The sequence below is a fragment of the Zeus faber genome (assembly GCF_960531495.2).
Source record: "Zeus faber genome assembly, chromosome: 16".
Classification (NCBI taxonomy): Eukaryota; Metazoa; Chordata; class Actinopteri; order Zeiformes; family Zeidae; genus Zeus; species Zeus faber.
The window spans coordinates 30,023,115-30,034,759 of NC_137202.1; the positions used below are offsets into that span (position 1 = coordinate 30,023,115).

Sequence of the window (11,645 nt, forward strand, 5' to 3'; positions counted from 1 at the left end):
GGTAAACAGGTCCAAACTAAAGTGGACACAGGTTGGCTCCTTTCATTCACTGCTCTGCTCCCTCTCCATTTAATTTCAATACAATTTGATTCATCTGCAGGGGCATACGGACATTTTCAATGGAACCAGTTGCTGCTGTGACAGAATGAGGATGTGATCGAAGAACACAAAAAATACTCAATAAAACACTGAATCACTCACACAGTGGTGTATATTTCTTTAGATGGATAAATGAACAAACTGATAGATGGAGAGATGATGGATGGATAGACAGAAAGACAGACAGACAGACAGACAGACAGATAGATAGATAGATAGATAGATAGATAGATAGATTGATAGACAGACAGACAGACAGACAGACAGACAGATAGACAGACAGACCATGACAGGTGAACATCACGTCTATCGATCCAAAGAACTTATTTCCATGGATGGACAATGCTGGATACACGACACGGTACCAACCCATGAGCTTGGTTAACGCCTCACGTCTGCTAGTACTGCACGAAAATGAAGCCTGATGTAAACCAAATCCCTCATTGCATCCAACAGCCTGATCCTCTGCCCTAGTGACCGTCGGGTGAACTGCGTCTGAGTTTCTGAGAATCTCCAAACATGTCAGGATAAAAAGGGAGACGTCTCCACTGTCCATAGGAATGAATGGACTTCTGGTTTCTTCTTGTTGTTGTCGGATTCGGTGTAAAGTGGACTTCTGGCTTTGTTGCAGTGGCTACACTGTGGGGTAAACCAAAACAATATTACAAACAGCGATATTGTCGTTTTAATAGCGTTACTGAGCAGCAGAAGCCATATGCGGACATCTTGGACAGCTTGTTCGGATATTGCCATGTGAAGAAGAAAACTAAGAAAAATGTCTGGAATATGGCGGCAGTTCGGGAGTCAGGAGCTGTTTTACACCACAGGACAGACTGGGACAAATCTTCTTCCTGATGCCTCCTGTTCATGTTACCACATTAAAACCAGAGTAGTTTGAGTGTCAGGGCGGAGTGGCTTTACACCATCACTTTCCCCCAGTGTGAGTCAGCTCCAGTTTTACACCAACAGACCTGTCCTGTGGGTAGTGTGGAGGCCCCTCAAACCTGCGGCCGGTCCCACGTTCCGGCTTCTCCTTCGACTTCTCTCCAGACACAGGACAGGGTTTCACTGGTAATTGAACATCACGCATTGGTAACACCGTGACAACAGGTGATGGATGAAGCCAATTCTCATCAACAACACCGTCACCACCTCATCGTAAACCGCTGAGACTGCAGTTGCTCAGTTGGAGAACGAGTGTGAGGATGTTTTGGTGCTTGAATCCTCGCAAATCACCGTGGGAAAGCAGTCAGAGGAGTCAATACTGGAGTGTTGTGTTTACCGCGGTCTGCAGGTCCTCACAAGGTCTGTAGAACAACGTGGGGTCAGGAGCCCCCAGGGGGCCTCCAGAGAGCCACCAGGGAGGCCTCGGGTGGCCTCCAGAGGGTGCTGTTTCCATGTGTGAAATACAGGCAGAATAAACCACAGATCAGAGCTGCAGGATGGTTAAGGCTCAGGATGGTTGACAATTTGTGTTGTTGTTTGTGTCCTGCGTTCCGTACATACAGACATGGACAAATTTGTTGGTACCCTTCGACGAAAAAAATAGAACCCCCAATTTTCTCCGAAATAACTTGAAACTCACAAAGGTAATTGGCATCCATCATTGTTTATTCCATATTTAATAGAAAATCAGCCTTTGTTTTTGATTCAAGAAAGAAGAAACAGTCTTTGTTCGTCTCGCAACACACCACACTACGCACATGCTTGCACACACACACACGCACATGCTTTGATGGTGCTGGTGAAATGGATTCTCTGCTTTTGACCCATCCTGGCTTGTCCTTCCTCCGGGGGCACAGCAGGAGCAGTGGGCAGCGTACGTGGACGCGCCCGGGGACCAGGTGATAAGTGTCCATCGCTGGTCAGACCATGATGGTTCATGTTTTGGAGGGGGGTCCTTACTGACGTGAGGTGGAGGAAACCCCATGTGAGCACAGGGAGAACATGCAAACTCCACACAGAAAGGCTCCTGTTTGGGAGATAACCCGCCGGAGCACAGTGCCAACAGCGCCCCAGGCGGGAATCGAACCCAGGACCTTCTTGCTGTGAGGCAGCAGTGCAATGCACTGCGCCACCGTGCCACTCAACAGTATATTTTACATAAAAAAAACAAATTAAAATGGCCTGGACAAAAAATGATGGGACGCTTAACCCAATATTCTGTTGCACAACCTTTAGAGGCAATCACTGCAATCAAGTGATTTGTGTAGCTCTCAATGAGACTTGTGCACCTGTCAACCAGTAGTTTGGCCCACTCTTCCTGAGCAAACTGTTCCAGCTGTCTCAGGTTTGAAGGGGGCCTTCTCCAGGCTGCATGTTTCAGCTCTTTCCATAGATGTTCCATAGGATTCAGATCAGGGCTCATAGAAGGCCACTTCAGAATAGTCCAATGTTTTGTTCTTATCCATTCTTGGTGCTTTTAGCTGTGCGTTTTGGGTCATTATCCTGTTGGAGGACCCATGAGCTGCGACTGAGACAGAACTTTCTGACTCTGTGCAGTATGTTTCACTCCAGAGCCTTGATAGTCTCGAGATTTCATTGCGCCCTGCACAGATTCAAGGCACCCCGCGTCAGACGCAGCAAAACGTCCAAAAAAACATAATCGAGCCTCCTCCATGTTTCACAGTTTGAAAGCTTAATTTTTTCGTTAGTAAACATAGAGCTGATGTGACTTGCCAAAAAGCTTTGGTTTTGACTCATCTGTCCAAAGGACATTCTCCCAGAAGCATTGTGGCTTGTCAATATGCATTTTAGCACATTCCAGTCTGGCTTTTTTATGTTTTTCTTTTAAAAGTGGAGTCCTCCTGGGTCTTCTTCCATGGAGCTCACTGTCACTCAAAAAGCGATGGATGGTGTGACCCTGATGTACGTTGTTGACCTTGGAGTTCAGCTTGTACCTCTATGGAAGTGATCCTTGTCTTTTTTCTACCATTCACACTATCCTTCTGTTCAATCTGGGGTCAATTTTCCTCTTACGGCCGCGTCCAGGGAGGTTGGCTACAGGCCCATAGACATTAAACTTCTTAATAAAATTTACAACTGTAGTCCCAGCAACATCAAGCTGCTTGGAGATGCTTGGAGAACTCTCTCCTTTGCTTTCTCTGGTCCATGTTCAGTGCGGTGCACACCATGATACCAGACAGCAGTGTGATATCATCTTTTTCTCAATTTTTCTTTATTTAAATAGGTTGAATGACTGATTATAAGATGAAAGACATGTATGATACCAATTAAAGAAAACAGTTAGCTTGAAATATCACTAATCCAATGATTTATAATCTTTTCTAAGGGGTCCCAACAAATCTGTCCAGGCCATTTTAGAATATAATTGGTTTCTTTATTTATTTATTAATTGATCTCTTTTCACAGTTTCTTTGCTTTACTCTATGTCATACCAAAGGCATGCAGGTATACATGAGAAAATTAATTTTAATTTAATCACTTTTCAGGAGGAATGAAGCATTGTTTCAATGAGCCAACTCATTTGTCCACGTCTGTATCTGTTTGAGTGTGTGTGTGCGTGCGTGTGTGTGTGTTTTCAAGTGATGGGTGTTGTCACGTGTGTTCTGCCCCCCCAGGCTGAATCTAAAAACTTTGATCTCTTTTATTCTCCGTCTCTGTCTTTCATGTTTCTTTTCCGTATTCAGTCGTTCTTCTCTTCCTCATTCTTTATTCTGATGTTTGTTTCATCCTCCTCCTGCTCAGCCGCTTTGTTCCAAATGTCATGTGAAATGCGGAGATTTCGTAGAAAACTGGATTCACGGTGATTTTAACCCTAATGCGCCTGATGTTAGAATAAATATTGAAAATTCTGTTACAGTAGAAAACAGAAGTTTTTCACTTTCTGCTCAAAGTGAAATATATTTATTACAAAATGTGTTTAATGTAAATACATTCTTGAATTCTCATGAGAATCATGATATTATATTTACTGTAATTATCAATTATTAAATTGGTCTTGGATGCCACGCCACATGAACAGGTCAACAAAGAATGACACAGACCCCAAAAAACAACATGATGAAATGTTCCTATTGCTGCCTGAACACCGACGATTTGAATAGTGTCCTGTAAGATCTTGTAGGTCTGACAACATCAATCAATCAATCATTTAATCAATCGACCAATCAATTAATCGATTAAATAATTAAAAGATGAATCAACTAATCAATAAATCAATCAATCAGTCATTTGGAAAGCACCTTTTGAAGCGACTCATTCCCCAGCTAGTGAACTATGTAGATCAGTGATTCTCAACCTTTTTTTCATGGATCCTCAGTTTGATCCATTTGATCAGATTGAGTCTCTGGGATCCAATCTCAAATCAATTTTTTATTGATTAGATTCCATTCAGTGTCTCTGCTCTAGTTCTTGTGATATATCAGTGAAACTATAGACGAAGTCGAATATCCAATAGCAACCGTTTTCAGATCGAAAACGGTTGCTATTGGATATTCTCTGACGTCCTGGAAATGAAATAACGCTGAAGTTTAAACAATTATTCTGTTTACTTTAGGACCCTCTGGAACCTCTGGAAGGACCCGATGGGGGGTCCCCGGACCACATCTTGATATCCACTGCTGTAGAGAGGTGAGCCGTCCCAGCGCAGCGTCCCAGTTTGATCCAGGACTTCAGGATGACTGACGCCCCAAACAGGGAACAGCAGGACACAGCACTGTGTGTGTGTGTGGGGGGGGATATATATAAGGTCTAATACCATTTTATCTTTGGCTCTTCTTTTACTCTATTCCTCTTCTTGGCCTCCAGAGTCATCCTACAGACCACCATCTGATGCTGCCTAGCAACACACTCCCCTACCACCACTTTGCAGTCACTCATCTCTGTCAGGTTGAAGAAGAAGAAGAAGAAACAGTCTTTATTCATCACGCAACACACCACACTACAACACATGCTTGCACACACACACCCACATGCTTGGATGGTGCCGGTGAAATGGTTCCTCTGCATTGAACCATCCTGGCTTGTCCTTCCTCCGGGGCCACAGTCAGGAGCAGTGGGCAGCGTACGTGGACGCGCCCGGGGACCTGGTTATGAGTATCCATCGCTGGTCAGACTATGATGGGTGCAAGGCTTTGGTGGGGGTCCTTACTGACGTTTGGTGGAGGAAACCCCATGTGAGCACCGGGAGAACATGCAAACTCCACACAGAAAGGCTCCTATTTGGGAGATAACCCGCCGGAGCACGGTGCCAACAGCGCCCCTCTTGCTGTGAGGCAGCAGTGCAATGCACTGCGCCACCGTGCCGAGGTTGCACCTCCTACATAAGATGATGTCCACCTGTGTGCACCTTCCTCCACTCTTGTATGTCACCCTGTGTTCCTCCCTCTTCTTGAAACACATATTCACAACAGCCAATTCCATCCTTTCGGCGAAATCCATCACCATCTGTCCTTCCACATTCCTCTCCTTGACACCATACCTACCCGTCAACTTCTCATCACCTATGTCTCTGGTCCCTTGGCCAACATGCCCATTGAGATCTGCTCCTACGACCACTCTCTCTCCACCACTACATCCAACTCACTAAAGAATTCTTCTTTCTCTTCCATCTCACACCCAACTTGAGGAGCGTACGCACTGACCACATTCATTATCACCCCATCAATGTCCAGCTTCATGCTCATCACTCTGTCCGACACTCTGGTCACCTCACAAAACACTCTTGACATATTCTTCCTTCAAGACCATCCCTACCCCGTTTCTCCTGCCATCCACTCCATGGTAGAACAGTTTGTACCCGGCTGTGATACTCCTGGCCTTACTCCCCTTCCACCTGGTCTCTTGTACACATAATACATCTACCTTCCTTCTCTCCATCATGTCAGCCAGCTCTCTCTCTTTAACCTTCACAGTGCCAACGTTCAAAGTTCCTACTCTCAACTCTACTCTCTTCCCTTCTTCCTCTCCTGCTGTCTCTGGACACGCCCTTCCCCCTCTTCTTCTTCTTCTTCTTCTTCTTCTTCTTCTTCTTCTTCTTCTTTGGCCGACAGCAGCACAATTTCCGCTGGCACCCTGTCGGCTAACGGCACCAGTGGCGGTTGTTGTTAATCCGGGCCTCCACCCATCCGATATGGAAATCAGATTTGTTGTTTTTTTGTTTGCATGTTTGAATTGCATGGTTTTTGCGCCGGATGCCCTTCCTGACGCAAGCCTCTCTATTCATCCAGGCTTGGGACCGGCACTGATGATGCACTGGCTTGTGCAGCCCTAGTGGCTACAAAAATTAACATAAATTAATATAAATCAGTATTATTAAAAAATCTTTATGAAATCCAAATACGATATATTAAGACTATATATATATATATAATGTTTTTTACTTTTTCTTCTAGTTAAATTCCTTGCATTTGAGAGCATACTGGACAATAAAGCCTGATTCTGAGGAGGGAACACTGGCTTCATCTGCCTGCCAGGTGAGGAACTGCACCTAGGACACAGCAGTGACAACATGAGATCATATCAACACATAAATATGATATTACACAAGGAGGCTTTGGCAACAGAGCCTTTCATATCAAAATGCCAACACGAAAAGCTTGTACGTGTATGAAAACTGCAAATGTTCCTGCAATGAAAGCAGTGGAAGGGTGGAGTTGTGGCTTCAGGGTGGAGGAGCGGCAGGTCAGCTCCATGAAGAAAGACTCTTTATTCAAACGCTGACATTTCACTGGACTCTACCGTGTTTTCCTTCTATTCAGAGGGAGGATTTGGGAACTTTGCTTTGAAACAGTTTTCAGTTTTTTTGCATGCCCTGCACTTTCTTGATTTTTGGATTTCCCTTCATTTCAGTTCACATGGCTCTTTAAAGGGTTTAAGCCACGATTCAAAGTGTGCATTAAATGGGCAATAAACAGCATTACATTTTCACCAGTTACATGCCAACAAGACAAATAAACTGATTATTATTTCATAATAAACCTCTTGAATCTTGATTCTCGTGATGAGGGAGAAGAGGTATAAAGATTCTACAACTTGGAAGTAAATGCATTAAAATACTGAAAATGTTTTTTTGCGTGTAAATATACATACATGGACTCAGTTGATATTTTCATTGAATTAATAAATCACTTTGGCCAAATAATATTCCAAGCTGTAAATCTATGTGGAACTGGTCAAAACTTATTTATTTGTGGATTGTAAAATAGATCCTCCTGTACCTCCTCTCCTCAGATACATTTATGAATCTAATTTTGTGTAGTTACTTCTTTTGGGGCATTATTTATCACCGGTGGAAATTACTTGAGTACATTTTTCAAATATCTGTACTGAAGTATATTCAAGAGAGTCCACTACATTTTAAAGAAAATAGCGATGCTCTTTTATCTACTACTTTTCTCACGCAACACCTTACTTTGTTTCAGGAAAGAAATCATGGTTTATATTTAAATCAAATATTATATCAATTAGTAAGCCAAAGCAAGAGGAACAAATCACCACTATATCATAGCAGATGGTTCAGGCCTTCGATCAATCACTTCTTTTCCTTTGTCTAAAGTAAGGGCACTGGATATGACCTATGGAAGTGCCTTTACTTTTAATATTTTAAGAACTTTTAAGAGCAGACTCTCTCACTGAAGGAGAAATGTCAATATGGTATTTTAACTTTTAATATAGTTATTTTATGCCCAAGAATTATTATTATTATTATTATTATTCATAATAACAGTATAATTATTATTTATATTATTATTATTATTAACAGTTTTATTATTATTTTTCTAATTCTAATTCTAATTATTATTATTATTATTATTATTATTATTATTATTATTCATAATAACATTATAATTATTATTTACATTATTATTATTAACAGTTTTATTATTATTATTCTAATTCTAATTAGTATTAGTATTATTATTATTATTATTATTATTATTATTATTATTATGAACATTACTATTATACTACCTAATAATTGCAATTGTTCGGCAGCCCCTTATTGTTTTTGTAAGAGGAAAAATTCTCAGAATTTTTTAGCCTAAAACTATCTGGAGTAGAACCGAGTAGTTCTACTCGGTCCTGGGTTTGATTCCCGCCTGGGGCGCTGTTGGCACTGTGCTCTGGTGGGTTATCTCCCAAACAGGAGCCTTTCTGTGTGGAGTTTGCATGTTCTCCCTGTGCTCACATGGGGTTTCCTCCACCTCACGTCAGTAAGGACCCCCCTCAAAAACATGCACCATCATGGTCTGACCAGCGATGGACATTTATCACCTGGTCCCCGGGCGCGTCCACGTACGCTGCCCACTGCTCCTGGCTGTGGCCCCGGAGGAAGGACAAGCCAGGATGGGTCAAAAGCAGAGAATCCATTTCACCTGCACCATCAAGCATGTGCATGTGTGTGTGTGTGTGCAAGCATGTGTTGTAGTGTGGTGTGTTGTGTGATAAATAAAGACTGTTTCTTCTGTTTCTTCTTTCTTCAATGTTGTCTGCATTACAATAAAGACAAGACCTATTTTTCTTATGATTGCCATTTTAATAACATTTATTGATTATCTGATATGTGATCTTTATAAATACTGTGGCATTTCTTTACTTATTTTGTCCAGCTGTTTAATAAAGCAATTATCTGACTTGTTTTGTCATTTTTTGTCAGCTATTATTATTATTATTATTATTATTATTATTATTATTATTATTAATAATGATAATAATAATATAATAATAATAATAATAGATTGTTATTATTCTATTATTATAATTAGATTATTATTATTAATAACAACAACAACAACAACAACAACAACAACAACAACAACAATAATAATAATAATAATAATAATAATAATAATAATAATAATAATAATAATATAATAGATTGTTATTATTCTATTTTTATAATTAGATTATTATAATTTTTATTTTTTTTTCAGAAGGAAAAAAAAGTGCCCATTCCGTCCATCAGAGGGCGACATATACGTCAACACGACAACTTCACAGGAGAACCGGAAGTGAATTCCAGTTCCGGCTTCCTGCTTCCGGTCCGTGCATGCGCCGCCGCGTCGACCGATCCACCGAATGGCGGCGTCCGACGTCCGCGCGGAGCTGCGGGACTTCCTGGCGGGTCTGGACATCCAGAGCAGCTGCGTGGAGCACCCGCCGGTGAGGACCCGCTCCCCGCAGAGCGCGGCTTGAAACATCGGTAGAACGTCGCGTCCGCTCCGAAACGGCCGCCGCCGGCAGGGGGCGCGGAGCCCACACCGAGGAGCCAGCGCGTGACGTCACTGATATAAATCAATAAATAACGTCATAATCAATGTTCCATTTTATCTGGTAATATCCAACGAGAACAGTGTTACATTATTCAAATGATATGTATTGTTTGAATTAAAGTTACTGCTCTTATTTCAAGTCGACCGTTTTCAACAATCCTGCTGCGTCCAGATAATTATCGTAACGTTTCCAAATCCCTTTTTCATAAAGTTTGATTCCTCATTCACAGATGCGTTTTTTTTTCCAAAATATTAATAATAATATTCAATCTCATTCACAGAATGCCTTTTCTCATAATAATGATAATGTTTAATTTCTCATTCATGCTTTTCCAAAATATACACCTTTCTGAGCGGCCCACATCAAGCCAGTCAGGGTTATCAGAATAAAAGGAGAATATCGATGTTTTTTTTGTTTTAATGTATTGATTTGATAAATCTGTGCTCCTCCTCAGGTGTTCACAGTGGAGGAGATGATGCCTCACCTGCAGGAAGTGGGCGGAGCCGTGACCAAGAACCTTTTCCTGAAAGACAAGAAGAAGAAGAGTCTGTGGCTGGTGTGCGCGCGCCATGACCGGCAGGTTGGCGTCCCTTGGTGAAAATACACCGTTCATTTAGGATTATCCCAGGAAGTGAAGGGGTTCCGTTGGTTCTGGTTCTGTGCAGGTGAACCTCAACGACCTGGCGAAGAAACTGGGTCTGGGCAGCGGCAACCTGCGCTTCGCTGATGAGGCGACCATGTTGGAAAAGCTAAAAGTGAGTTCAGCGGCACCAAAAAATACATATTATATACATTATATTATATGATCTATTTGTCTATAGATAAGATATAAAAAAACGTTGTTTATTATAGTAGTAATATATAATAAACAGTTGGAACAGCTGGGTCAACCACAGGAGGGAACACTGAGGACCCCTGCTGACCAGGTGTGGAGCTGCAGTTACAATATTAGATCCTATAACCCCCTCTCCCAGGTGGGTCAGGGTTGTGCGACCGCTCTGGCTGTGCTCTTCGACCGGGAACAGAGCGTCAAGCTGGTCCTGGACCAGGACCTGGTGGAAGGTGGCCACGAGCGGGTCCACTTCCACCCCATGACGAACGCCGCCACCGTGGGCCTGACGCCCGTTGACCTGCTGCGCTTCCTGCAGGAGACGGGACACGTACCCATCCTGCACCGCTTCGAGTAGAACCAGCGCAAGAGAACATATTTCAACTGGAACGCTGTCGTCATCACTCACGTTTCGGGAGCTGGTCGACCTTTTTCCTTTTTCCTTTCCTCTTTTTTTTCCTTTTACATGTTAATTTAGTTTTACAACTTTCTGCCTTTTATTCCTCCCATTCTCTCCTTTTTATTTTTCTTTTTTTTTTTTACCTTATTTTTCCCCCAAATGTCCCGATCATTTTGAAACTGGGGATTTTAAGGGTTGCATTTTGGAAAGTGAATCAGTGTGAAATCACTTCCTGCCTTACAACTTTTTAATCCTTGGTTTCTTTTAGAGAGAAGGTTTGTTTTAAATCAGATTGTCTAATTCATCTACTATTAATACAAGTGTCTCATTTCTTGGTTGTGCAGCACAACACGCTCTAAGGGTTGAACTGATTTTAAAGGAATGTAAAGCTCATTCAGCTTATTTTTTCGGGGTTCTTTGTGAAACTGGCGTGTAAACAATGCCATGGGAGTTTGGCTCATTAAAGTTTGTTTTGCAACCAGTTTGTCCAATCTGACCGCATCCTCTCTGTTAAGTGTTATATAGCAATACATTGTTTATTTCAACAGATCGCACTTTGAGAAGGGTGAACAGAACAGGTAGTTTCAGGACTTCCTTCTTTTTGGGTGAGGGGTCCTGCTCTGGAACAAGGGTTCTGTTTCCAGACATTTCAGCCGTGCCCATGCACATGCTTTTAGCACTGAAGTAACATGCCAGCTCTGCTTATCTGGGTTCTTGTCATGTAAGTCGCATCAAACCTTAGAAGCCCGCTTCACAGCTAGTCCGTAAACACATCAGAGCGTCGGAGCCCACCCCCTAGTGGCCGTGGGATAAGAAGAAGAAGAAGAAGAATCTTTAATTATCACGCAACACACACACGCTTTGGATGGTGGCCGGTGAAATGCTTCCTCTGCATTTAACCCATCCTGGCTTGTCCTTCCATTAAACGCTCCAACTGCCACATGCGGATACACATTTGGCGTAAAGCAGGCCACCAGGTGTCTCCCAGGTTTACCTGTCCACGGGAAGTGATGTCACAGCTCTGCCTCCATGGCAACCTGAGAGAAGCTTTCCACACCGTCACCTCCGGCCATGAAGGCA

At 42.5% G+C, this 11,645-nt stretch overlaps 1 protein-coding gene across 1 annotated transcript; it reads left to right on the forward strand.

The window, feature by feature from the left end:
- Positions 1–9,100: 9,100 nt before the first annotated feature.
- On the forward strand, positions 9,101–11,047 carry prorsd1 (prolyl-tRNA synthetase domain containing 1). Its single transcript, XM_080016672.1, has 4 exons — positions 9,101–9,225; positions 9,791–9,916; positions 10,002–10,091; positions 10,311–11,047. The coding sequence occupies exons 1-4, from the start codon at positions 9,142–9,144 to the stop codon at positions 10,521–10,523; spliced, it is 513 nt and encodes a 170-aa protein (XP_079872798.1). The 5' UTR covers positions 9,101–9,141; the 3' UTR covers positions 10,524–11,047.
- The last annotated feature ends 598 nt before the right edge of the window (positions 11,048–11,645 follow it).

Coding starts and splice junctions, on each gene's coding strand:
- prorsd1 (XM_080016672.1), top strand. CDS start 9,142: ATGGCGGCGTCCGACGTCCGCGCGGAGCTGCGGGACTTCCTGGCGGGT. Junction 9,226..9,790: donor GCTGCGTGGAGCACCCGCCG/GTGAGGACCCGC, acceptor GCTCCTCCTCAG/GTGTTCACAGTGGAGGAGAT. Junction 10,092..10,310: donor CCATGTTGGAAAAGCTAAAA/GTGAGTTCAGCG, acceptor CCCCTCTCCCAG/GTGGGTCAGGGTTGTGCGAC.